Here is a 27,004-nt window from a genome sequence, read left to right on the forward strand (position 1 = left end):
CATGCCTTCTCATGGTGTGGCCAAAGTACAATAGCCTCAGTTTAGGTCCAAAACACACTGCAGAAATAATCCAGTTTGAGACTGTTTTAATAGCCCTGCCTTAATGCTAGGGAATTCTGTAGTTCTGTGAGGCCTTCTGTGTCAGAGAGTGCTGGTGCCACAATAGACTACAATTCCCAGGATTCCCTACCACTGAGCCTGGGCAGTTAAACTGGATTATTTCTGCAGTGTGTTTTGGACCTTAGTCGTATTGGCTTCCAAGGAAATTTCAGTCTTGATCTGTTCAAGGACTCATTTGTTGTTTTTTTACTGTTCATGGTATCCTCAGTACTCTTCTCCAGCACCTCATCTCAAAGAAGTTGGTGTTTTCTGTCAGCTTTCTTTACTGTCCCGCTCTTGCATAGTGATGGAGACTACCATGGCTTGGACGATTTCTGACCATACAGTTGTGCAAATTAATATTATAAAGTTGCCCCTTCACTAATTCTGCTCCAATAGATCTGAAGACCTGAAATTGCCACAGTCATCTCCTAGCCCACAGCTTGCAGGAAGAGAATGGGACTTGTACTGCTTATTCAGCATGAGAGGGGGAAGAAAGTAAACACAGTGGTCATTGACCCACACACTTCACAGTGCCTGTGTTCTTTGGAACAGACGGATCTTTGTAGCAGGGCTATTTAGGTCTTTGTACTCCAGGGCTGTGTGTTCAGAGCTCCAGTGTTGATCCAGTCTCTGCTGAAACTATGGGGTCCGCTGGGTTCCTCTGGACGCTGGCTCTCTTCTCACTCCCAGCATTGGTCACTTCAGATGCGTAAGTTTCTCATTTTTTATTTCTCTGTGCTCCATTTCATGGAGGAATATGATAGCAAATGGGCACATGAGAGGAAGGGAAGCCCATTCAGCAGAGCACTTGGTGTGTGGATGGTGGAAGTGTTGCCTGAAGTTCTCTTCAACACACAATTTATCCTGTGAAGGAAGCACATCATCTTTGACAGCATCTGCACTGCAGAAATAATCTGGTGTGACACCTCTTGAACTGGCATGGCTCAAATTCTGGGAACTGTAGTTTGTTGTAGCACCAGAACTCTTTCCAGAATTCCATAGCATTGAGCCATGCCAGTTCAAGTGGTGTCAAACCAGATTATTTCTGCAGTGAGATGCAGCCATGATTGTATTTTTCTCCCTTCTTCATATTTTGTTCCTCATGTTGGAGCTGTAGTGGTGTCATGTCAACTTTTTCTTTATAACATTGCCAAAATCAGACCTTTGCTATCCGTCTTCTCTGCAAAGACTAGTTCATGCATTTAGTCATTCACTACTTTGAATATTGTGATCTTTTTTTTTGACTGGCATTCCATTTATTTCATTTTAGCCTTCTGGTTTCTAGTCAACATTATGATGCTAAAATTATCTTTTTTCAGCCCATTGTTTTGGTCATGTTACCCCACTTTGGATATCTCTTCATTGGTTGACAATTCATTTTAGGATCCAGTACAAACTTCTTGTTCTAATCTTTAATTCCACCCTATTCCAGCCTAATTCCACCCTATATTTCAGTCTTTGTTTCTTTTGACCACCCAGTTCAGAATTTGCATCTTCGAAATGTTAGCCTTCTTTCTCCACCAAGAAAGTTTTCTTTTCCTTGGCTCTACTACTTTATTTTTAACTTGCTACTCCATAACTTCTGGAATTCCCTCCTTGAATATCTGCAGACTGCTACTTCCCTCATTGTGTTTAAATCTCAATTACAAACATTCTTGTTTTCCAAAGCTTGCTTTCCAAAGAATGCTAGTTTAATACTGTTTTATAATCATGCATATTTTGGTTATATGTATATCTCCCTTTGCTTTGCATTACATTACATTTTTTTTTTTGCATTTCTGTCTTAGTACTTCATCTTACAGTTGTACTGTGTGGTTTTTAAATCTGTCTTCCTCCTACCTTAAATCTGTATTACTCTTGCCTTCCTCAGTGTCTTTGTCTGTGATATTGTATGTCTTTGGCAGGACTAGCTGTTTTTGTTTTTGTTTGTTTGTTGTTGTTCTTTTCCTCGTAAAGCTCTGTGCACCCTGATAGTGCTTTATATATAAATACATGATGATGATAATGATGATGATGATGAAGATATATCACATTGTGGGAAGAATAGCTTCAGTTCCAGAGATGCAGGCCAATGCCATGCATGCCTTCTCAGAAGTAAGGCTCATTAAGTTAAAGGGAGTTTGCTCCTGAATAAATGATTGTAGCCTGCCATTCTCCAAAGACTGGAGGCTTATGTTCCCTTTGCAAATACTCTTTGTTGTGTGCCTTCAAGTCCTTTCCGACCAGGCCCATATCTAGGCCTTTAGGGCCCCTGGGGCAGAAAGAACATTCGGGGCCCCAATATATATATTTCTTGTATTCTCTTTGGGGGCCCTTTTGGCTGCCCCCCCCCCCGGCAGTGCCCTGGTTGCCCCAGCCTAGCTACAGGCCTGTTTCTGACTTAGGATGACCATAAGGTGACCCTATCCTGGAATTTTCTTGGCAAGATTTATTCCAGAAGAGATTTGCTACTGTCTTATCCTGAGGTTGAGAGAGTGTGAATTGCCCAAGGCCACCCAGTGGGTTTCATGGCCAAGCTGGGAATCTAACCCTGGTTGCCTGATCTCTTGTTTAGGAATGTTCTAATGTAAAAGAAGTGGAAATTCAGACACATTTCCAAATAATTTTAGAGACCTTTCAATGTTTTGAAGTGATTGTTGGACCTATTGGTTGTGCAGCACAAGAAGGCATTGTCTATATACAGTATTTGTAACTATAAACTATTGTTTGTTTATTTTTTAAATATAATTTTATTAAGTTTTTTTAAAAAACATATACCAATCAAATTCATTCATACCATAAACTATTGTTTGTTTAAAGGAGACAGTTGGAATGAGCTGTTTTTGGTCTTTGAGCGGGCTCAAAAAGGAATGGACTGCCCAAAAGCACTCGTGGCCAGCCTTTCTTTTCAGCAAAAAAGAACTGGCTGGAAAATCTTGCTTGTGAAAAGGTACTGGAGGCTGCAATACTGCTAGGAAAAGATCCCAAATATTGCAGTCAAAATCCAACACTGAAACCGTTATACCACGCTGCCTCTCCACTCCAAAAACTGGTTTTGGGCCAGTCACTTTGGAGGCATGCTTTTTAAATGACACATGCATCGTAAGAGGCCAGAAGTTGCACCAAAGCGGCGCTCCAGTCCTTAAGTCTGGAGCATGGCTTTGGCGTGGCTTCCGGCCTCTTGGGACGCATGCAGCATTTAAACAGCTTACCTCCAAAGTGACCCGAAACAGCTTTATTTTGGCCTGTCTGTTCGGGCCCTAAGTATAAAAGAAATGTACAAACTGACCTCAAGTGGAAAGAAACATGTAGTACTTCTTTCGCAGGCAGAACATGCTCCCCAAAGCAATTTGGGCATCTCCTGAGGCTTGATGATGGAGTTTTAGTTAACTTCATACAGTGGATCCAACGCTGGGGTTTGGTTCCAAGATCCCCCGTGTATAAGAAAATCTGTGTATGCTCAAGTCCCATTAAGTATAATGACATAGCAAAATGGTGTCCCTAATAAAAAATGGAACATCAAGGTAAATTTATACTTTTTTGGAACATTTTAAAACCGTGTATGCTTAAATCCGTGCATAAAAAATCCGTGTATAAGAAGGGCCGACTGTATAAGCTTTCCTTCCCTCCCTTTCATGTTTGTTCTCTTTTTTTTGCCCATTTCAACTGTTAGGGGCAATCCGTTACAGCATGATTTGTGTGATCTGGACTCAAACCCATGTGTGCAGGAACACTGTGCAATCAGGAAACTTTTATAACCCTTAAGAAACTGTTTTTCTCAGGTCCAGGGTGACCAGAAGTCATCACCACAAAGGAGGACAAAGCACCACAAAATGTAGTATATTCAAGAAAAATAGGGGACATGACACTCATATAATTCTAAATTCATGCTTCTTAGTCATGCCCAAAAGGGAGGACATTTTGGAATTCCTCCTGGACAGAAAGCTGAAATGTAGAACATGTCTTGGAAAAGGAGGACATCTCGTCACCCTGCACAAGTCTGCTCATTTATTCATAGTCATCAAATCAGTTAATTTAAAAAATACTTTACCATCAATGGAGAACACTTCAGTTAGAAGGCATAACATGCTGCTGGGGAAAACGATGGTACAATTCACCCTCAGATCAATATCAAAAGGCAGCGTTCAATTCCCTGCTTGGCCATGAAACCCACTAGGTGGCTTTGAGCATGTTACACTCTCAGCCTCAGAGCAAGACAAAAGCAAACCTCCATAGGAAGAAATCTTGCCAAGAAATCCCCATGATAGGTTCACTTTAGCATTGTCATACGTCAGAAACAACTTGAAGGCTCACAATAACAGCAGCAATAACAAATATCCATAAAATAGCAAAACAAGTGAGAGGGATGTTTCTGTCTTTCAGGAATTTGCTGCCATTTTTAAGAGCTGACACTTAAGAGCTGCCACTGTAGAGAAGATCATGTTGCTCTAAATCTGGTTCTTAATCCCAAATAGACTATATGAGCTGTGTTAGTGGAAATTACATGAGTGCTGATTTGTCAAGTTCTCCTTAATTCAATGACTGGCTTTCGTTAGGACTAACAACGGAATTTAGTCCTCAAAAGTTGACTTTAAGAAAGTGCACAAAACTGGAGAGTGACAACGCATAATCTTACCAGACAGTAATATTTGGGTCGCTATAAATCAGAAATGACTTGAAGGCACACAACAACAACATCAATAATTGCTCAATAAAATCAATAATTTTAACCATCCATCAAGAAGCCAAGCCCTTCCTCCAGTCGATCTGCCTTGGTCCAGGCCTCGGAAGTGGAGAAGAACTGCTTGGACCTGATCCCATTCCCCACCACCACTCCCCTCTCCTTTTGTGTCATGTCTTCTTAGATTGTAAGCCTGAGGGCAGGGAACCATCTAACTAAAAGATTGTATGTACAGCGCTGTGTAAATTTACAGTGCTTTATAAATAAAAGTTAATAATAATAATAATAACTCCAAAACTTTTCTGGAAAAGGATCCACATGCAATGCCCTCTTTTCTCTCTTCTCTTCCAGTCATTATATGGTAGTTTTCCCAGCCATCATTCATCATCCCAATACAGAAAAAGTCTGTATACTTATAAGTGCTCTCCCAGAGAATGTCCATCTATCAGTAAAATTGGAGTTGGAAGCTCAAAACCACACCTTAGTAGAGAAGGATGTGGAGCAGCCAGGGACCTTTGAGTGCATCAACTTCCAGGTAGGTTTCTTGACTACAAGTTGCTGAATAGAAGGTCCTTGCCTTTCTTAGCCACCAAAAGGAAAATGCTGCAGGAACAAATAAACAAATAGACAAGCCTAACAATGCTTGGTCAAAATAAGTTAAATTAGGCTGAATAAACCTTAGAGACTACAAAAGAAAACTGTGTATACTTAAATCTGAAATCAAGGTGATAACTTATATAATAGATTACAGGAGGAATATAATATATTTCTGAATATAATTTCATACATAAGTATGTATGGAAAGTAACAGAATACAACATTATGTTGTTGTTGTTCAGCTTCTGTTTCTTATTTAGGCTATCAGTGACCTTGGACATTTCTTAAGCACTTTTGTTGCCTTGCCTGAATGAGAAAAGAAAAGAAAAGAAAAGAAAAAGGAGGGGGGGAAGAAAAGAAGGAGTGCCTTCATACTGGTGACACCTTAATGCAAATCCTCTGGATGATTTTACCCAGCATTGTCATGCTAAATAGTTTGATTTGGGGCGACCCTCTCCCAGTGCAAATGCTACTGAACTGGAAAACAGTTTTTATCACCACCTTTTAGGAATCAGCTCTCTAGGAAAACATGGAACCCCTAAGTTTTGTGGCCCCAATTCCAGGCCTTGAACTGTCTGTGTCAAACCTCATAAGTGGTATTGAGAGGTTCCAAAAAGAATAAACAGGGGTTATACTCCCTTCAGAATATGGAGAAACAGAATGGTTCCCAATTAGGCTGCATTCTGTCACCCTATTTGTTCAAACTATGAGCTTTATCGCATGGGGTTTAAACCGTTCCCCAGCGCGTTCTAACGGGGGCGAGCGGGGGCGTGCATGGAACGCGATGGGCACCGGATGGGGCCCAGAACGCGACTTTATCGCACGGGGGGCCGCCGCCGCCGCCGGGCGTTCCCATCGCGTCCCAGTTCGGTTCCAGAGGACGCCATTTCTGGGAACTGTTTCAAAGCGTTCCGTGCACGCCCCCGCTCGCCCCCATTAGAACGTGCTGGGGAACGGTTTAACCCCCATGCGATAAAGCTCTATATGTAGAAAATATCAGTTGAAGAGCAGGTTTAGACTCAGAAAAAGGAGGAGTGAAGATAGAAGGAAGGAACATTAACAGTCTAAGATATGCAGATAACACCATCCTACTCACGGAAAATATCATGGACTTGGAACAATGACTAAGGAAGGTCAAAGAAGAAAGTTCAAAAGCAGGCTTACAGCTGAATGTAAAGAAACAAAAATAATGACCATGGGTGATCTACATAAATTTAACCTAGATAATGAGGAAATCAAAATAGTTAAAGCCTTTCCATACCTGGGATTAAACACTGGTCGGAACGGAGACTGCAGTCAAGAAATGGAAAAAGGCTAGGAATGGAAAGGGCAGCCATGAAAGAAGTAGATGAAATCCTAAAGTGTAAAGATCTACAACTCAACTAAAGTCAGAATCATCCAAGCCACTGTATTTCCCATCATCATGTACAATACAAATAGCTTACAGTTGTAACTGCGTAGACACTGTTAGTTCAGTATGAAGCGATATATAAATGAAGCTGTTTGTTTTGTTTTAATTATGAGAGCTGGACAGTGAAGAAAACTGACAGAAAGAAAATCAATTCTGAGATGTGGTGCTGGAGAAGCGTGCTGAATACCGTGGACAGCCAAAAAGACAAACAAATGGGTCCTTGAACAGATCAAGCCAGGCCTCTTCCTGGAAGCAAAGATGACAAAACTGAGGCTGTTGTACTTCAGACAGATCATGAGAAGGCACAAGTCATTGGAAAAGACAATAATGTTAGGAAGGGTGGAGGAAAGCAGAAACAGAGGAAGACCACATGCCAGATGGATAGACTCAATCAGAGAGGTGACAGGCCTGAACCAAAGCAGAGTGGTTGAGGATAGGGACGAATGGAGATATCTCATTCCCAGGGTCACTATGTGTCAAGGCTGACTTGAGGGCAATTAACAACTTTTGCCATGGATCATATATCAGAGAGGCCAGTGGAATAGCTGTGCTGAAAGGGAAATGGATCCAACTGAACAATCTCACGGGGGCAACCACTAGGCTTGCCATATCCCGGTTTTACCTGAGACAATCCCGGATTTGGGGCCCTGGGATGGTCCCTGCCCGAGTTTAAAGAAGCATGCATGTATAGTAATGTTTTTTAAAATTTATTAATGTTTCGTTTTTTTAGTTGTTGTCCTCCATTTACAAAATATGTCCTACATTTGGGGCTAAATTTTGTCCTACATTTTTTTACAGTCACGGTTTGGAGGTACACAGTTATGGCAACCCTAGCCACAACCAACAGAAATACCAGGAAGGTGATTTCTGAGTCCTGACCAGCTTTTGTTGCATTACTTGGGAAACAAAGGAAAACATCTGATAGGAATGTTTTGCTTCGTTCCAAGTTGTTAGTATGAAGATATTTACTTCAAAGCTCAAGTTTACACACTTTTTCTATGCTCTGTAAGCTGTTTATGGAGGGACAGCAGGAAAGGTGGAAAAGAACAGAACAGGGCTAGAACAGCCTCTTTATAAAAAGAATGGATTCTCCAAATAGTGGAATGAGTTAGAGAAATTTGAGAACAATATTTTAGAAGTAAAGTCCTTCTGGTATTATATTTAAACTTACCTTTATGCCCCAGTATTATGCCCATGCACAAAAGCCATTGGGACAAAATTATCAGTCATATATGTTTAGATAGGAATGATGCAGTTGAAATCTCAACTGAAACCATGTTTCAGAACCTGTACTGATAATAATTTATATTGAAGAATGAATTCTAAGCCAATAGGTGATTGGAATGTCTATTCAGGCGCCTATTATATGTTTCTGGGTTTCACAGTTTACTCTGAACCCATCTTAATGTTCTTGGAATTGCTGAAAGAACCATATACACATTTTTAAAAACCAACAATTCCAAGAAATGTATCAAGATTAGATCATACATCATACACACAGCTAAAAAAGCCAATGTGATTCTAGGCTGCATCAATAGAAGCATAGTAGCTAGATCAAGGAAAGTAATAGTACTACTCTATTCTGCTTTGGTCAGGCCTCACCTGGAATACTGTGTCCAGTTCAGTGTTGCCAACAAGCCTCGAAGATATTCCCCAGAATGTTTTACCAAATTTCAAAATCCCCGGAATTTCCCAATATTTATTATTATTCAGTCAAAATCCCCAGAAAGAAATTAATTAAATCCCCCAGATTCTAGGGAATTCCCCAGAAATTGGCAACACTGGCCCAGTTCTAGGCACCACAATTCAAAAAGGATGTTGACAAGCTGGAGCATGTCCAGAGGAGGGTGACCAAAATGGGAGCTGGGTATGTTTAGCCTGGAGAAGAGATGGTTAAGGGGTGATATGATAGCCCTGTTTAAATATTTGAAGGAGTGTCATATTGAGGATGGGAGCAAGCTTGTTTTCTGCTGCTCCAGAGCATAGAACCTGGAGCAATGGATGCAGTCTACAGGAAAAGCGATTCCACCTCAACATTAGGAAGAACTTCCTGACAGTAAGAGATGTTTGACAAGGGAAGATGCTGCCTTTGAATGTGGTGGAGTCTCCTTCTTTGGAAGTTTTTAAACAGATAGCCATCTGTTGGAAATGCTTTTGACTTCTTGCATGACAGAAAGGGGTTGGAGTGGATGGCCCTCAAGGTTTCTTCCAACTCTATAATTCTGTGATTCTATTCTCTGATTCAATGATGTGTGACTAAACATAGTTTTTATTTCCATTTCTCTTTCCACCCCTTTCCTTTCTTCAGGTCCCAGCCTTTGTTACCAGCAAAATGACCTTGCCTGTAAGTATTATATTTTTGAACCATTTCTTATCTTCTCAGATTATGGGTCAATTATAGGTGGACATGGTAGAGAAGGGATGCAACTGTCTAGAGGAGCTTTTTTGAAGTGTTTAGGACAGTGGTTCCCAACCTTCCTAATTCCGCAACCCTTTAATACAGTTTATCACATTGTGGTGACCCCCAACCATAACATTATTTTCATTGCTACATGCAAATATGTGTTTTCCAGTGGTCTTAAGTGACCCATGTGAAAGGGTCATTTGGCTCCCAAAGGGGTCCCGACCCACAGGTTGGGAACCACTGGTTTAGGAGGAAGAAGAAAGGATTAAGGGCCCTTTCACACTAGAAAGTCATAGCACTATGATACTACTGTTAATTGCCATGGCTTCATCCTATGGAATCTAGGGGTTTGTAGTTTGGTCAATGGCACTACAGCCCTCTCTGAAAATTCTAGATTCCCTTCAGCTGCAAACCCCAGAGGATGGATCTACCATATATACTGAACTATAAATCTACCTCATGTATAAATCAAGGACAGATTTTGGGGCCAAAATTATGGCTTTTGTTATGATCCGTGAATAAGTCTTAGAGGCATGTAAAAAAGGATGCAAAGAATGAAGCAAAGGGAAATGATGCCAAACAACTTACAAAATTCAAGCAGACATCACTGTTTGTGCTCACATTAAAGGCTGGATAGATGAAAGAATAGAGAGAAATTAGTGCTTCTATGACAGATTAAGCTCTTGCCTTTCATCAGAGGCTGATTCCTTTATTTTTATTTTTATTGTTTTTTGGGTAAGAGTTAGACTATGGTATTTATATTGACCCATGGCTAAGTCAACTCAGGTTTTTGGGGTCAATTTTTTTGACTAAAATTTCTAGGCATATACGTGAGTATATACAGTATATGGTAGTGAAAGTGGAATGATAGTGGTATAATGGTGTAGTGTGAAAAGGAGAAAAGGAAAAGACAAGGTGAAGGAGCAAACGAAGACAGGCTTGGGAAGAGAGAGGAAGATGAAGATGTGGAAGGAGGAGGACGAGAACTGGTAATGGTAATAAACATGTCTGTGTGTGCTTTCTTGATTCCCCATTTCCTGGGGGAGAGAATAAAGGAAAGAGGCCTGAGTGTTTTGGGGGTGACTGATGAATTCCCAAATGTCCCCTCAACCTGCAAAATGCTTTTCTGTTCTCAGTCTTCCTTGGTATTGACGCCATTTTCTTCCTTTGCCCTTTGAAGGGACAGGAAGAAGCATTGGCCTATATCTACGTCCTAATTCAAAAAGATGGCAATGTGAGGTATGAGGGCCGGAAGAAGGTGCTGGTGCAGAAGAGTTATCCAAAGGATGTCATAGAAACAGACAAGCCATTTTACAAGCCTGGAGAGACAGGTAGGCTCTGATGCCAGTGGAATCCAGAAAAGGATGGCACCTGCTGTCCCTGCTTTGCCATAATGTGTGTGATGGTGTGTTATAAAACCACAGATAGGAAAAGAATACATAAAGAGATTCAGGTAACATTACAACAAAATATTCTGCTCTATCCCAAGTTATTTTTGTTAAATATAATAGATTCTAAATATGTTGAATTAAATCTGGATGAGAAAAATGTAATTATATATATGACAATGGAAGCATGTTATACGTTAAATATTGGATAAAACCAATATAATACCGTCCATTGAGGAATGGAAAATTAAAGTGAATGATTTTGCAATTGTGGACAGATTATTTATGTACATTGAAGGAAAGACATCCCAGCAATATGAAAAAAATGGAAGCAGATTGGAAAACTGTGGGACTATAAGTGGTGTGGATAGGTTTATTTAAAGTTAGGTTTAATCCAAGCCAAGAATAGTTAGAAAATAACTACAAAAATATGTTAGAATTGCTTATATAGTTATACGTCTATGTATTTGTATGTTTATATGTTTCTCTATAGACTTTATTTGTTTGTTTATTAGTTTCTCTTCCATGCATGCAATATAATTTAAAAAAATAAACTTATTATTATTAATATTATTATTATTAACCTTTATTTATAAAGCCCTGTAAATTTACTTGAAAAAAAACCACAGATAGGAAAGACAGATGAGATGAATTCATGCATTTAGTTAATAGTTAATACATTAAATAAAATTTAAATACATTTATGTTCAAAGTGGTAAAATTTTAACCATTACATGTGTGCTATATTGCTATTTAAGTTTAAGTTTAAAAGCATGTATAAAATCCTTAGGGTCAGCATGGTGTGGTGGTTTGAGCATTGACTACAATTCTGGAGACCAGGGTTCGATTGCCGCTTGGCTATGAAACCCATTGGGTGACCTTGGGCAAGTCACATGCTCTCAGCCTCAGGGGAAGGCCATGGCAATGCTCCTCTGAACAAATTTTGCCAAGAAAACCCCATAATAGGATTCCCTTTGGTCACCATAAATTATTTCCAAACAGTGCTTAGGAATGGAGTGTGGCTTTGGCGCGACCTCCGAACTCTTAGGACCCATGCATCATTTAAATAGCATACTTCCAAAGAGACCCGAAGCAGCTTTATTTTGGCAGTCTTTAACAGGCCTGTGACAGATAAAATTGAAAGGAATTTGGAAAAAGAAGCTTGGAGAATAATCCTGGGCATGATTACAGTGGCAAGGATTGTATATGCCCCAAAATGGAAAATGCAGGACCCACCTCTGACAGAACAATAGCTAATCAAATTAGGAGATATAATAGAAATGGACAGACTCACTGACTCACAGATAAATCTTCAGAAAAAATTGACAAAGGATGGAACCCAGTACTAAACTTATGAAAAGAACAATGGACAAGTTTAAAAGGAATAATGTGAACTACAGTATATGAATGATAAGTAAAGAGACCAATAGATTAATAGACTAGTAAAAAGAGAGTAATAAGGATGGGGAAGATTGAGAGGAGTAAAAAAGAGTATAGAAAAGTATAGAAGACAATAGATTTAAATAATTAAATAAACTAGTAAAAGGGTTAAAATAAAACAAACAACTACTGTTGTAAATAGAACAACATGGAGAAATGGGAGTTATAGAATCATACAATCATATAAGTTTATCGCATGGGGCATAAACCGTTCCCCAGCGCGTTCTAACGGGGGCGAGCGTGGGCGCGCACGGAGCGCGATGGGCACCGGATGGGGCCCAAAACGCGACTTTATCGCACGGGGGGGCCGCCGCCGCCGCACGTTCCCATCGCGTCCCAATTCGGTTCCAGAGGGCGCCATTTCTGGGGACGCTTGGAAACAGTTCCCAGAAATGGCGCCCTCTGGAACCGAATTGGGACGCGATGAGAACGCGCGGTGGTGTCGGTGGCGTCCCCCCATGCGATAAAGTCGCGTTTTGGGCCCCATCCGGTGCCCATCGCGCTCCGTGCGCGCCCACGCTCGCCCCCGTTAGAACGCGCTGGGGAACGGTTTATGCCCCATGCGATAAACTTAATAGAGTTAAAAGAGACAAGGGCCTTCCAGTCCAACCCCATTCTGCCATGCAGGAACTCTCAATCAAAGCATCCCCAACAGATGGCCATCCAGCCTCTGTTTAAAGACCTCTAAGGAAGGAGACTCCACTACACTCTGAGGGATTGTGTTCCACTGTCGATTTTAATTCTTTATTTGATATCACTGTATAAAACAGATACACAGAAGGATAAGATGCTAAAGCCAAAGCAAAGGTCCTTGCAAGAGCCTTCCTCGAAGTAGCACCAAATGATCCATGAAAGCTAATTCAACAAAAGTACATTGTTCTTTACAAGTGATGTAGTCATTAAAACAGTGGGTGGGAGGTTTGCTGTTCTGTTTTACTTATAAAACATTGGACAAGAACTGTGTGCTGATTTGTTGTTATTGACAAATAACAATACGCTACTCGGATTTAAGAAAAGAAACACAGGATGATATAGAAATGAAGTCTCAGGAAGAACTTAAGGACTCAGGAATCTATTGTCATTGGTATTTATTTAGACAATTGAGGGAAAGGTGGAGAATGGATAAGAAACTGGTGGGAATTCAAAAGAAACGATCAGACTGGGAAGAAAATACTGTAAAAGGGAAAAAGAAACTAATTTCAAGGTATTACAAGATGATAATGGACTTGGAAACAGAAGATGAAATAATCAGACATTCAGTGGTGAGATGGGCTCAAAACATAGGGCATAATTTGGAATATAAAAAATGGGAGAACATTTGGACAAGAAGCGTAAAAACACACTGGCGGGATACAGACGGGCAAAAAGGGGTGTATTCATGACGTCATGAAGGTAGAGCCTTCAGACAGCCCTTACCTGAATGCCGCCATGAACACGCCCCCCGCACGCCCCAAGTGGGAAGAAGCGGCATTAAAAAGGTGCTGCTTTTCTCCGCTTCTTTTCCGTTTGATGCGCAGCTCCGTCTGTAAGCTGCTGCACCGGTACGCCAGAATTGCTACGCCGCTAGTTTAAGTTGCCCATTTAAAAGCTCCGTGTCTGCTGCGTCGCATAATGAGTCGGGGTCCTGGAACATGCGCAGTTTGCAGTCAGGCTTTAATTGCAGCGTCAGCTGCCATGCAGGTGTGGAAGCTGCAGCACAGCTGCAGCGCATTTTAAGACTCGTAACCCTAACCCTAACCCTAACCCTAACCCTAACCCTAACCCTAACCCTAACCCTAGAGCAACATGTACGCATGCGCTGCTAGAATTGGGGAAAGTTTGGCCTTTAAAGTGTACCCCTACACACATTCCTGTGCCATTTTCACCTAACAATAAAAAACGCTAAAACTGTAAATATTTACATATGTACAAGGGAGGTGATGGGGGACGGCAGGGGGACAGCGGTGGCAGTGGAGACAGCTGTGGCTGTGCATTGCAGATTCAGCAAGAGCGCGGGGACCAAAGGAGAGGAGGCATCTATGATGCTGGTGACACTGGCAAGTGCAAGCGGACAAGGATGCCAACACCAGCTGATCACCAGCTGGCAGGAGACCACCATTGTTCTTGGGCAGAGCGGGGGAAAAAGTTTTAAAGGGGCTTGGGCACTTTAAATGTGCCCATAGGCTTTCTGCCGCCGCTGCTTAGCGCTGCAGCTGCGCAGCTGCGCATCCGCCAGCCGGCAAAAGAAAAAAAAAGCCCCGTTTTTGGCCGCCCGTGAGGAAGCTGCCTCTCTCTTTGCAGCGTCCTCCGAGGCGGCGGTTTGGGAACTCCGGGTCTGAAACGGCCCCAGGTGAGGCGTCTTCACTGCCCCCCATGTGGAAGCCCCATCTCCTGAGCCACGCCCCCAGGGCAGGCGGTCTGGAGGCTCCGTATTCAGCAGAATACACCTCCAAGACGTCTTCCCCTGCCCGTTTGTATCCCGCCACAGTTTGCCAGGAGCTCAAAGAGAATGTCTACAAGATGATTTACAGGTGGCATTTGTCGCCACAAAAATTGTCATTCATGCACAAGAATAGCAATCCCTATTGTTGGAAATGTTTGGATAATGTTGGTTCTTATTTCCACATATGGTGGAAATGTGAGATTTCAAAAAAAAAAATTTGGCTAGAGATCCACAAAATTTAAAATGTAAACATGAATATAAAAGTGCCCTTTTCACCAGAAATCTTTCTTTTGGGCATGTTAGACGATATACTAGAAAAGCAACATGGTAAATTTCTCTTTTACTGTTTCTCTTGTGCTAGAATAGTATATGCAAAACTTTGGGAAAAAACCACAAGCTCCATCTATAGATAAATGGCTTTGTAAATTATATGAAATGGCCGAGATGGATAAGCTAACATGTTGGATGAGAGATAAAACTGAAGATTGTGTATATCAAGAATGGGAAAAATTCTACAAGTTTCTAGAGATAAGATGGAATAAGGTATTGATAGTAAAAAAGACATAAATGGATTGGAATTATATAATAGTGCTTAACTATTGATTACATAAAACTCTTCTACTTAAATATTTTAAGTTCTTGATGGCAGAATGTTATGTATAGGAAAGATAGTACATGGTATAGAGCTACTCTATAGAAGTATATTTCCAGGTAAAGGGACGAATATCAACAATGACAGATTTTTGGATTCAACACAACATAAGGGCAGATCCAGATGAAGGAACTAAGAAGAAGAACACTTAAAGATAAAACAAGATGGAAGAAAACTTCAAAACAAATCTCAAGTAGTATTAGGAAGCTCAATTTATGTTATATGTAGTTTTAATATTGAAGTCTGGGTATGGGGGTGGTTGATTGTCCAATCTGTAATGTGTGTAATGTCTTGTTTTGTGTGGAAAAGTTAAAAAATAACAATAAAAAGAGTAAGTTTACTGGAGAAATATATTTCTATTTTATCTTTTCAGTCAGGTTTCGTATAGTGAGGCTTGATGCAGAACTGAAGGCAATTAACAAACCAGTGAGTATGACTTCCTTATTACATGAAACATACCTAGGAGTACTCATGTTGGCCACACAGCAAAGTACACTATCATCCAGAAACCACAAAACAGGGATGCCTTTACCGGGCCTACCAAAATGCACAATATACATGTTGCAAGCTTTAAAAGTCCCACTGGTTTCCTCATCAGGCAAAGGTATTAAAAATTATGCAGGAGAAAGTAAGAAAAGAAAAGAAAAATATATTTGAGACAAACTGGATCTCTACGGCGGTAGCTTTTTGTCTTGCTAATGAAATTTAAAGTTGATTTCTTGGGATGAATCTGCACTCACATGGCCAGAAGGCAGAGAGGCCCACCTATATGAATACTTTCCCATACCGTGTGAGCTGAGGACAACAACCACAACATCATGACAAAACGCAGGGCTTTGACTAACTTTGTCAACTTTCTTTCTTTCTTTCTTTCTTTCTTTCTTTCTTTCTTTCTTTCTTATCATTTTTAACCCCTTTGCCTGATCAAGCCAGTGGAGTTTCAAAAGCTTGCAACATGTATTATTACAGGAAGGATTGACCATAGTCCAGATTTCACTGAATAGTATCACACTGATAACTGGAGATGGCTCTTGTTCCTTTAACGGTTGTGCAGAAGAGGGAATTTCAGTAGGTGTTGCTTGTTACAGAACTGGCTAACAAGCCACATCTACTGAAATTTTCCTCTTCTACAAAACCATTAAAGGGACAGGAGACCTCTCCAGTTTTCAATCTGACAACCATAATCAGGAGGTCCTTTCAATAATACAGGAGTGGGCAACTGCAGTGGTTTTGGGAACCCCATTTTCTTTCTCTGGAAGCTTCTGGAAATATAAAAAAAAATCTAGTCTGACCCCAGCTAAAAGGAACTTGGAAATCTTGATTTAAAGTTTTAGATAAATCATTAAATTACTCATATGGTCTCAGGATTCAGCCTACAGAGGCGATTTCTTTCTTTCTTTCGAGGGGTGGTAGATCACAAAAAGGGGACACGGTGGCTCAGCAATTAAGATGCCGACTCTGACAATCGCAAGGTCGGCAGGTTGGGATTTCGAGGCCCAAGTACCACGTGACAGAGTGAGCTCCTGTCACTAGTCCCAGCTTCTGCCAACCTATCAGTTCTAAAGTATGTAAAAGTGCAAGTAGATAAATAGGTACCACTTCGGTGGGAAGGTAACAGCATTCTGTGCAGTCATGCTGGCCACATGAACACAGAGTTGCCTTTGACAACGCTGGCTCTTCGGCTTAGTAATGGAGATGAGTGACGTTCCCCACAGCTGGACATGACTAGACAATCTTGTCAAAGGGGAAATCTTTACCTTTACCTTTTAGATCACAAAAACAGATTCATTGCACTTTTTTCACCTATGACTTAGCAGGTCCATTGCTTCTATTTTTTAAAAAAAATGAAATTGCACCCTGTGGATATCAAAATCCATGGATGCTGAAATCTCATTATGTACAATGGATAGCGAAATGGTGTCCTGTATATAACAAGGCAAAATCAAGGTTTGCTTTTTTGAATTTTATATATATATATATATATATATATATATATAATATTCAAAAAAGCAAACCTTGATTTATATTTATATTTATTTATTTATTTATTTATTTATTTATTTATTTATTTAATATTTTCAAGCCAGGGATGCTTGTATCTGTAGATAAGGCGGGCTGACTGTAGTTTCTAAGAAAAATCACCTGTGTCAATTTGTTATACTGTCAGATATAAACTTATGTAGGAAGTCTGAAGGGTATCAAGAACAAGTGAGCCTGGCAGGTTAATTTCACAGCAGATTGCTTGATTGGCTTTGGAAAGCCAATTTTCTTGTTTCTCACGATACTGATTTTGGACTCTGTCTCACTTATTTTTTCCAGATCCCTCTGGTGCAACTGACGGTAAGCAATTCTTAACATTCTGCTGCATCTTATCCTTTGTGTAAAAACTCAAGTAAATGGGACGAATTCCAACTGTATACTTTGTAAACCTGGTAGTATTGTGATGGTGTTGGGAACAGATGTCAAAAGCCCCTGTGCGGAACAATAGTTCTAATGGTTCCTAGCTGGATGCTGTTTAAACCTTAAAGAGCTTTGAAACAGGTTTTAATGTGTGGTGTGGATTTAGCTCCAAAACACACTGCAGAAAATTTGAGACCGCTTTAACTGCCGAGGCTAGGGAATTCTGGGAGTTGTGGTTTTGTGAGACACATATCCATATTTATGTAGTTTATTTAGCTCTGGTGCCTCAATAAACTACAAATGTTCAGGATTCTACTGAGCCATTGCAGTTAAAGTGGTCTCAAACTGGATTATTTCTGCAGTGTGTTTTGGACCTTAGACTCAATGAACAGTGGACCTCAAATTTTATCACTCCTCAATCATGTTAAGAGCTGTTCGATAGTGGGAAACAGTACTCTGGAGAGTGGTGGAGTCTCCTTCTTTGGAAGTTTTTAAAATGGATGCTGGATGGCTATCTGCCAGGGGTGCTTTAACCGTGTCTTCCTGAATGGCCCTTGGGGGTCTTTTCCAAATCTGTGACTCTATGATGATGGTTAGAACCTGGCTATTTTAATAATGGGAGGAAGAGAACCAGTAGCCCTCTGCACAATTCCAGTCTTGCTCTTGAAGTTGGCAGCAGCTCTCTCATATTCCATGTATTGCTTAAATAATTGCTCAAAATAAATTCCTTAAGACTTGTGCAGCTCCAGAACCAGTCCTGCCCTGTGTGACCGGAGATCATAATCACAAAGGATGACAAAGCACTGCAAAATGTAGGTGATACACAATAAATGTAGAACAATTCCAAATACTAAGATCAATGTTAATTCATGCTTCTTCTTCATGCTCGTGGAGGACATTTTGCAATTCCACCTAGACAGAAAGTTGAAATGTAGGACATGTCCTGGAAAAGGAGGGCATCTGGTCCCCCCCCATCCCCCATTTCTTCATCCTATATCCTTGAACACCTGTATTAAGAATTGCCCAATGACCCTTCCCTTTACTTGTCTGAGTAGTTGCTGTGTTAGGAACAAAGGGAATGTTTTATTTTATTTTATTTATTTTAATTTATTAACATATTTTATTGATGCATTTTATTAAAATAGATTTTACCCTTTATCCAGAATAAGGCTGTCAGATATTCCTTACTATAAGGGATGTTCTCTAGTTAAGGGCTTGAAACCTTGTCCCTTATAGGGTTGCTTTACAGGATTCTTGCCTTATAGAATTGACTCTTATATTCAGGGATGTCCCTTATTTGAGGGCTGGCAAGCTTGTTCTTTACGTGCCACAAATTGTCTATTTTGTGACATGTGCCCTTTAAAAAAAAGATGGGGCCTAATGCAAAAGAACTACAAAGGCAGATGAGAAAAGAAAACAGCAGAATTGGAGCTCATCCACAAACGACAGCCCCTCAGAAATGGATTGAACAAAGATTATGGCTTCCTGGCTTTGTTCACTATTGACCATCATTATAACTAGACTTGCTACTTCATTTCCTTACACAAAGGATTTTGAATTCAAATTGACATTCTCACATACCAATGGCATATATATATATATATATATATATATATGTCTGTCTGTCTGTCTGTCTGTCTGTCCCTGGTTTCCACTCCACTAAATGCATCTGAGGAAGTAGACTGAAGTGTACAAAAATTCATGCTGCCAACTTCTTTCTTCCAGGTAGTTACAAAGATGCTACAAGATCTCTCTACATACTTGTTCTGAGGAGGTTTGCATTTGCCTTCCCCTGAGGCTGAGAGAGTGTGACTTGCCCAAGCTCACCCAGTGGGTTTCATAGTTGAGGTGGAAATCGAACCCTGGTCTCCAGAGTCATAGTGCAACACTCAAACCACTACCCCACTCCAAATCAAAACTGGATTTTCATAAAAATCATAGAATTATAGAGTTGGAAGAGACCACAAGGGCCATCCAGTCCAACCCCCCTGCCATGCAGGAACTCTCAATCAAAGCATTCCCAACAGATGGCCATCCAGCCTCTGTTTAAAGACCTCTAAGGAAGGGCGGCGCAGAGGAGTGTGTGGGCGTGTTTCCCCCTGGACCATCTTACTCTTCAGGCGGAGCATTGGGAGCGTTGGGCGAGGCTATTTAGCCCAGCTCTGGGTCACCTTCCCCACGGGTGGCACAGAGGAGTCTGTGGGCATGTTCCCCCCCTCCCGGACCATCTAGATTCCTGTGCAACGCAACAATTTAGTGCATTTAAGCATTCTTTGATAAGTCAAGTTTCTTTTGAATCTGTAATTTTTGGCTTCCTGTATGTTGGAGTCACGGAAGTAAATGGCAGTTAATGGTTACTAGCTGCTTACTTTGCAAAGGGGGTTCTTGGAGGAATGGGGTTGTGAACTACCCGTCCTTAACCTTCTCTGTTAAGAGAGGTTATCTTAGGGATTCGGGGAGCGGCTGTATTTAGTCCTTTGTTTGTTGGGGATTCTCCCTGTTTAAGGAGAACAACCCAGGTTGTTGAAGCCTGCCTTCCCCTGTTGTCTCTCCCTTTGGGGGATGTTAGGTGGACTCGCATACAATTAAAAAGAACTAATTTATATTAGAGAAGATTTGAAGAGCCCAAAAGCAAAGTTATCCATGGATATCATGTGAATATGTCTTCTGTGTGAATATAGTTTTTTTTCTTCGTTTGCACTCTGGTAAGAGGATATAGTGTTTTCCTATTCTAATGGTGAACCTGTTGTAATTAGAAGAAAAATCTTGTAAGCTTTAAGAGAATTGATTTATTTTTGGTAACTAAAAGAAATATGGAAAGAGTGTGAAACATATAAGACATTCTAAACTAGTTAATATTAAGAGTAGCATGTTTCTAGTGCTGCAAACTGCAATTTAGAAAGAAAGATAGATTGTTGCTTTCTCTTTTTTTAATTTTAATATTAATGGAAACAAGGAGTTGGAGGAAAAAGGTTGAAAAAGAGGAGAAACTTTTAACTTGGGTGCAGTTAAAAAAGGTTATATACCACAGCAGTTCCAATCACAAAGAAGAGAATCAGGAGAAGACTCAATAAGAATTATAGACCCTATTATGTCCTTACTAGGAGAAGTAAAAAGCATTAGACAAGAAATGAAGGAAAACAGACTGGAGTTGAAAGAAGATCTAAAAGAATCTAATAGAGAAATAAGAGAAGAAATAAAAGAGGGAAGATTGGAAATAAGAAAGGATATAAAAAAGAATTAGACAATATGGGAAAAAGAATGGAGAAAATATCCCAGGATGTAAACAAAAACCAAAAAGAAATAGAAAAACTGAAAGAAAAGATTTCAGTTATGGAAAATACATCTATAGAGACATTGAAAACACAAGGCTTACAATAATCATTGGAATGGGCTAATGAATTAAGATATATAGAGAGATGTATTAAAATAAGAGGATTAAAGGAAACAATGAATGAAGATTTCGGTACAAGAGTAATTCCTGCCTTGGTGGAATTTATGGGAATTGAAACAGAATTAATGGAACTAGAGGTTGATAAATTTTTTCAGATCAATTCACAACAAATAAAAGACAGGAAGTTACCAAGAGACATAGCAATTTGTTTTGTGAGGACAAGATTTAATAATAATAATTTGTTTTATTTATATACCGCTATTCCAAAGATCATAGCAGTGAACAACTAGTAAGCTAATTAGCAAGTAAGCTAATTTGCCCCCAACAGTCTGGGTACTCATTTTAGTGACCTCGGAAGGATGCAAGCCTGAGTCGAGCTTGGGCCCTTTTGCTGGTCTTGAACTCGCAACCTTGTGGTTTCGAGTGAATGGCTGCAGTACAGGCATTTAACCACTGCGCCACCAGGGCTTAAAGATTTGATAATTAAAAAAAAAATTACGAGAAGACCTTGATAATAGAAGATATGGAACTAAAATTTTTTAAAGACATTCATCTTCAAATAATGATCAAAAGACAGAAATGTAAACCACTAGTCCAATTATTGAATAAAATGAACATAAATTGAACATAAAATGAACGTAAATTTGCTATTATCATGGTTGATGCTGAAAAAGCATTTGACAGAGTGGATTGGATCTTCATGATAGAAACATTTAAAAAGATGGAAATGGGAGAGATGTTTATAAGATGGATATCTGCAATTTACGAAGATCAAAAAGCTCAAATTTTAATCAATCAAGAAATAACAGAGTGTATAACAATTGAAAGAGGAACCAGGCAGGGGTGTCCCTTGTCACCCCTGTTATTTATCTTGGTTCTAGAGGTGCTTAATAATAAGATAAGGAGTGATGGTGAGATAGAAGGTGTACAAATCAATAAGTTAAATATTAAGCTTAAGGCATTTGCAGACGACTTAATTTTTTTTCTGGAAGACCCCCAAAAATCTATAAAACATCTGGTAAAAAGTGATTCAAGATTAGGGTGATGTCTCCGGCTTTAAAATTAATGTAGATAAAACATCAATCCTAACTAAAAATATGTCGGAATTGGAAGATCAGGAGCTTGGTAAATTCTCTGGATTTAAAATAGTTTTTGGAGCAGTAGTAGAAAAGGCCCTCTGGGAGACTGATGTTAGCCTAGATCTTTTTGGCTGTAGTAGATTTCTTCCCGAGGACCTTAGTGTGCGGGACGGACAATAGGGAAGAAGGCATTCCCTCAAGTACTCTGGGCCCAAGCCACATAGGGCTTTAAAGGTGATCACCAACACCTTGTACTTTTCCCGGAAACGAATAGGCAGCCAGTGCAGGGACTTCAAGACCGGTGTTATATGGTCATTCCTAGAAGTTCCCGTGATCAATCTGGCTGCCATATTTTGTACCAACTAAAGTTTCCAAACTTGGCACAAGGGTAGCCCCAAGTAGAGTGCATTACAGAAGTCCAATCAAGAGGTTACCAGTACATGTACTACTGTTTCAAGGTCCCTCGGCTCCAAGAAGGGACGCAGTTGGCGTATCAGACGAAGCTGATAGCAGGCACTCTTGACTGTCGCATCCACCTGAGCTGTCAGTTGGAGTGACGAGTCAAGGAGGACCCCCAAGCTGCGAACAGAATCCTTCAGGGGAAGTGTGACCCCATCCAGAACTGGCTGACACAACTCCATTCCTGGATTCGGGGTTCCTATAGCAAGTACCTCCGTCTTACCTGGATTCAGCTTGAGTCAGTTTTCCCTCATCCAGTCCATTACCGCCCCAAGACAGGCATTCAGAGGAGAGATGCCATCCTTAGTCACTGCTTCAGTCCGAGACATAGAGAAGTATATTTGGGTGTCATCAGCATACTGATAACACCCCGCCCCATGTCTCTGGATGGTCTCACCCAGCGGCTTCATGTAAATGTTAAACAGCATTGGGGACAGAATTGCACCTTGAGGGATGCCCAATTAGAGCTCCCTCTTGGCCAAACAACTGTCCCCAAGCAACACCATCTGGAACCTGCCCGAGAGGTAGGTCTGGAACCACTGCAATGCAGTGCCTCCAATACCCAACTCTCTCAGGCGTTCTAGAAGGATACCATGGTTGATGGTATCGAAGGCCACTGAGAGGTCCAAGAGCACCAGCAGGGTCACATTTCCCCTGTCGATGCCCAGACGGGCACTTTTGCGCTGGAAGGAACTGGAAAGCTTCAGTTTCCTCCTCCCCGAATCCGTCTGGAAGCAAGTACTGACTACCAATCAGGGGTATTTTAACCCTGAATGCCCTCTTGTAGAAATCAGATTTAAAATGAAGGTGCCTGGCTGTCAATCAAATTTAGTTCCGTGATCGTCATAGGTGACGTTTCCAGCACTCATTGGCTCATCGGAAGTGTGCTTCCCCCCTCCTTTTTAAAAAAGAACCAGGCACCAGTAAGCACACATTTTGTCAAATTTAAAAACCTTGTGTGTGTGTGTGTGTGTGTGTGTGTGTGTGTGTGTTGTGGGTATTTGGGTCAGTGCAGGTTATGATCTGCCCTTGGCCCCGTTTTCAACCCCAAAATGCAAGCTAATGCCATCTCTGCATCCAGCGTCCCCCCTCCTTGCCACCCCAGAATGCCTCATACACATGTAATAATAATAATAATAATAATAATAATAATAATAATAAATTCCTCACCTTGGAATGCCAGAAAAGGATGCGATGCCATGCTTTCTTTGCTTTCCCTAGGCTACCCCTGAATTCCTTAGAGACAGTAGCAAAAGCATTCTGTGTATCAATTTGCCAATTTGCCAAATTGGAAAGAGAAACGTTGTAACATTCGCATTGTAGCATTCATTCGCAAAGGAAAAAAGCCTCTTACATAGTGCTCCTTTCAGCATTTCCCCTTTGCTGGAAGCGAGGAAATGAAAGGGAAAGTGAACAAGCAGCTAGCCACATTCTATCTAATATATATCTACCTGAAGCAAAAACCATGCGCATAGACTGCCAAAAATAATTTTAAAAAATCAAATATCAAAAGGGAATGGTCCCTGCTGGAGAGCAGAGGCTTGGCTTGCTCTGTCCCTCTGACATGCCCTGAATTGACCCTTCCTCCTGCCTCTTCCTTCGCCTCCTCCTGCTCCATTATAGAATGCCCTCCATGGCCCCCTTCTTCCCCCCGGCTCATTCATCCTCCTCCTCCTCTGTCACTTTCTCCAGTTCCCCCCTCTGCCCTCCCTTTGACTGCCCTCTGCAGCGCCCGTCAGTCACCCCGATTCCCCCTTTTTGCCTCCTGTCACCCTTTGCCTCCTGTCAGATTCCCCTTTTTTTCCATCCTTCCTACGACTCTTTCCTCCTCCTCCTCCTTTTTCGCCCCAATGAGGGGAGGGAATGCTCGCCCTCTGCCCTCCCTCTGCCCTAAATCCCTCCCCTGAACTTGACCCGATCATGATCGGGGGCAAGTTCATATTTGGTAGAACCTGGCTTTTTTCAAAAGAGACGGCTTTTGCCCCAATTGCAAATGACCCACGCTAAGGGGCATTTGACACGAAACGCTTGTGCATGCCTCTGATTCGCTTGTGGGAGATTCGAGGCTAATATGAACTTCACGTGAAAGAATCGATTTCTGATCCGGGGTAAAATGTAGTCTGAATGGCCCCTAGGACTCTGGAGAGCAGGGTTTGAATCCCAGCTTGGACATGAAAACCCACTGGGTGACCTTGGGCAGGTCACTCGCTTTCAGCCTCAGAGGATAGCCATAGCAAATCCTCTCTGAAGAAACTTGCCAGGAAACCCCCGTGATAGGGTTGCCTTAACATTTTAAATTTTAAGGTTTATATTTTTAACATGTTACATTTTAATTCATAACTGTTTTAACTTTCAAAATTGTTCTTTAAATTTTATATTTATATATTTTAATGTTGTACTGATTTTAAAAGGTTAATATTAAACAATTTAAAGGGACAGCTTAAAACTGTTAAAATAGTTTCAAATGGTTTCAAAGGGAACGTGGAAAGATTTGGGTACAACCAATTAGAACACGAAAGGCTTAGTGAACAATCTTGTTTTCACTTGGTGCCAGAATGAGAGCCCTTTGGTACCAATCCGACTTCATCTTCTCTGCCTTTGTTGCTAACACAACAAACTCAGTTTTGTTTTCTTCATTTCAGCAATTGTTTGTTTGAATGGGCCGTTTTCCTAGCATTGCTTTGTACATGCGCACATGTGGGCTTTTGCCATTGGTGGTCTGCAGACTCTCTGTATGGTGATTTTTATGTATGAGTTGGGTGACTTTAATAAGAGTACACTCAATATTCAAACCACTATGCCAGGCTGACTTTGTATGAAAATAATGCAATATAGAAAAAAGAATAGAAAAGGACAAAAGAAAAAATGAAAACGAAAAAGAAAAAGAAAAAGAGAAGAAAAAGATTAATTTAATGAGAAAATTCAATTTTTCTGACCTGTCCTTTGATTTAATGTGACATGGCATTGATATGTCACCCGAGGAGCAGAGATTAGAATCATATGGCCCTCTAGATCTTATTGCATTGCAACTCCCAGCAGTCTTCACCATTCATTTATGGAGCTGAAAGTCTGCCAATTTCCAACCAAGGAGAGTGGGGGGGACGGACCCATATGAGTCTTCTCAGAGCCAATGTGGTATAGTGCTGCATTGAGTGCTGCATTGTGAATCTAGAGACCAGGGTTTGATTCCCAATTTGGCCATGAAACCCCCTGGTGACCTTGGCAAGTCACTCTCTCAGCCTCAGGGGAAGGCCATGGCAAACCATGCCAAGAAAACCTCATGATGGCGACAACATACGTTGAAAATGACTTGAAGGCCCACAACAACATCAAATGGGCTTTCTCAAGAGAGAAAGGAACCAACATATGTGTCTCCCTTCCCAACCTCAGGGGGCTACATCCTTCCCATACTGACCTGGCATTTCCCTTGCACATAACAATTGTTGTTATGTGTCTTCACATTGTCTCTGACATATGGCTATCCTAATCCTAGGGTTTTTCTTGGCAAATTTAATCAGAAGGGGTTCGCCACCATTGCCTTCCTCTGAGACTACTCAAACTACTAAATTGATTCTCTATTTCCAGCTAAAACAAGTTTTCTGTTGTGGGTAGACACATACATATACATTTAGATTTTTTAAAATGTGAATTTCAGTGTGCCTGATAGTGAAGCAGCCAAGCATTATGATTTTGCTGGTTTTATTCCTATTCACAGGATCCTATGGGAGACCGAATTGGCCAGTGGTTGGATGTGCAAACTCATCATGGCATTGCAGATCTATCTTTCCCTCTGGCCTCTGAACTGGAGTTGGGAGACTATAACATCATGGTGGGGAACAACGCAGTTGATACGAAAACTTTCACAGTGGAAGAATATGGTAATATTTCAAAGAAAAAACCCTTTAGGTATCAAGAGAACTCTTTGAGGTTGCATCCACAGTGCAGAAATAATTCACTTTAACACCACTTTAACTGCTATGGCTCAATGCTATGGAATGATGAGAAATGTAGTTTGGGGTTGCCATGTTGTCTTTTGTTGTTACAATTCCCACAGTTCCATAGCATTGAGCCATGGTAGCTAAAGTGGTGTCAAACCAGACTATTTCTGCAGTGCGGATGCAGCCTAAGAGTAAAAGCAATGCAAATTGCTGAATTCTAATTGTTTCTCCCTTCCCCCTTTCTTTCTTTTGGGTCAGTACAAGCTGAATATGGTTCCTGGGCTCCCTTTTTGTGTCCCCATGAAGCCCCATGACATAAAAATAATTTTTAATTGCCAATTATTTTTAATTTCACCCAAAATGTGTGCATGAGGGGTGATATCCACCCAAACTGACACAAAAATGTGGCAATTTGGGTCCTCTGGTTTGGGTTCCCTGGCTCCTCTTCTTCAAATACCCAAGGCTCTTGAATGATGAAGAAAAGCTGCTTTGTTTTTGGTCAAAAATTGAAACTGGAAGTGACATTATGTCATGTTCTAGGCTGAAAAGGAGCAGGGCAGGAAGAAATGGCAGCAGTGTTGCTTGGATTAAAAGGGGGGAAGAGAAGATGGACAGGGAAAAGCAGATTGATTCTGGTTTTTGCCATACTGGTTGGAAA

The 27,004-nt window shown here is 40.9% G+C and overlaps 1 protein-coding gene across 11 annotated transcripts in view; it reads left to right on the forward strand.

Moving 5' to 3' along the window:
* The first annotated feature begins 691 nt into the window (after window positions 1–691).
* Window positions 692–27,004, forward strand: part of LOC149323528 (alpha-2-macroglobulin-like protein 1) — an 83,403-nt gene continuing 57,090 nt past the window's right edge. For 3 of the 11 annotated variants that reach the window (XR_016276899.1, XR_016276893.1, XM_089489143.1), the window contains exons 1-7: window positions 698–811; window positions 5,114–5,297; window positions 9,079–9,114; window positions 10,355–10,505; window positions 15,450–15,502; window positions 17,396–17,416; window positions 26,124–26,286. Coding sequence is in view for 8 of the 11 variants with exons in the window: in XM_089489143.1 (XP_089345269.1) it covers window positions 744–811; window positions 5,114–5,297; window positions 9,079–9,114; window positions 10,355–10,505; window positions 15,450–15,502; window positions 17,396–17,416; window positions 26,124–26,286 (676 nt within the window). In the remaining 3 variants the exon portion in view is untranslated. Of the gene's footprint in view, window positions 812–5,113; window positions 5,298–7,061; window positions 7,170–9,078; window positions 9,115–10,354; window positions 10,506–14,766; window positions 14,968–15,449; window positions 15,503–17,395; window positions 17,417–18,212; window positions 18,289–26,123; window positions 26,287–27,004 lie in introns of those variants that run through there. The other 8 variants (XR_016276857.1, XM_089489139.1, XM_089489146.1 and 5 more) reach the window with 7 other exon arrangements.

The sequence above is a fragment of the Sceloporus occidentalis genome, unplaced genomic scaffold (genome assembly GCF_023333645.1).
Source record: "Sceloporus occidentalis isolate IW3139 unplaced genomic scaffold, rSceOcc1.0.p SCAF_1, whole genome shotgun sequence".
Taxonomy (NCBI): Eukaryota; Metazoa; Chordata; class Lepidosauria; order Squamata; family Phrynosomatidae; genus Sceloporus; species Sceloporus occidentalis.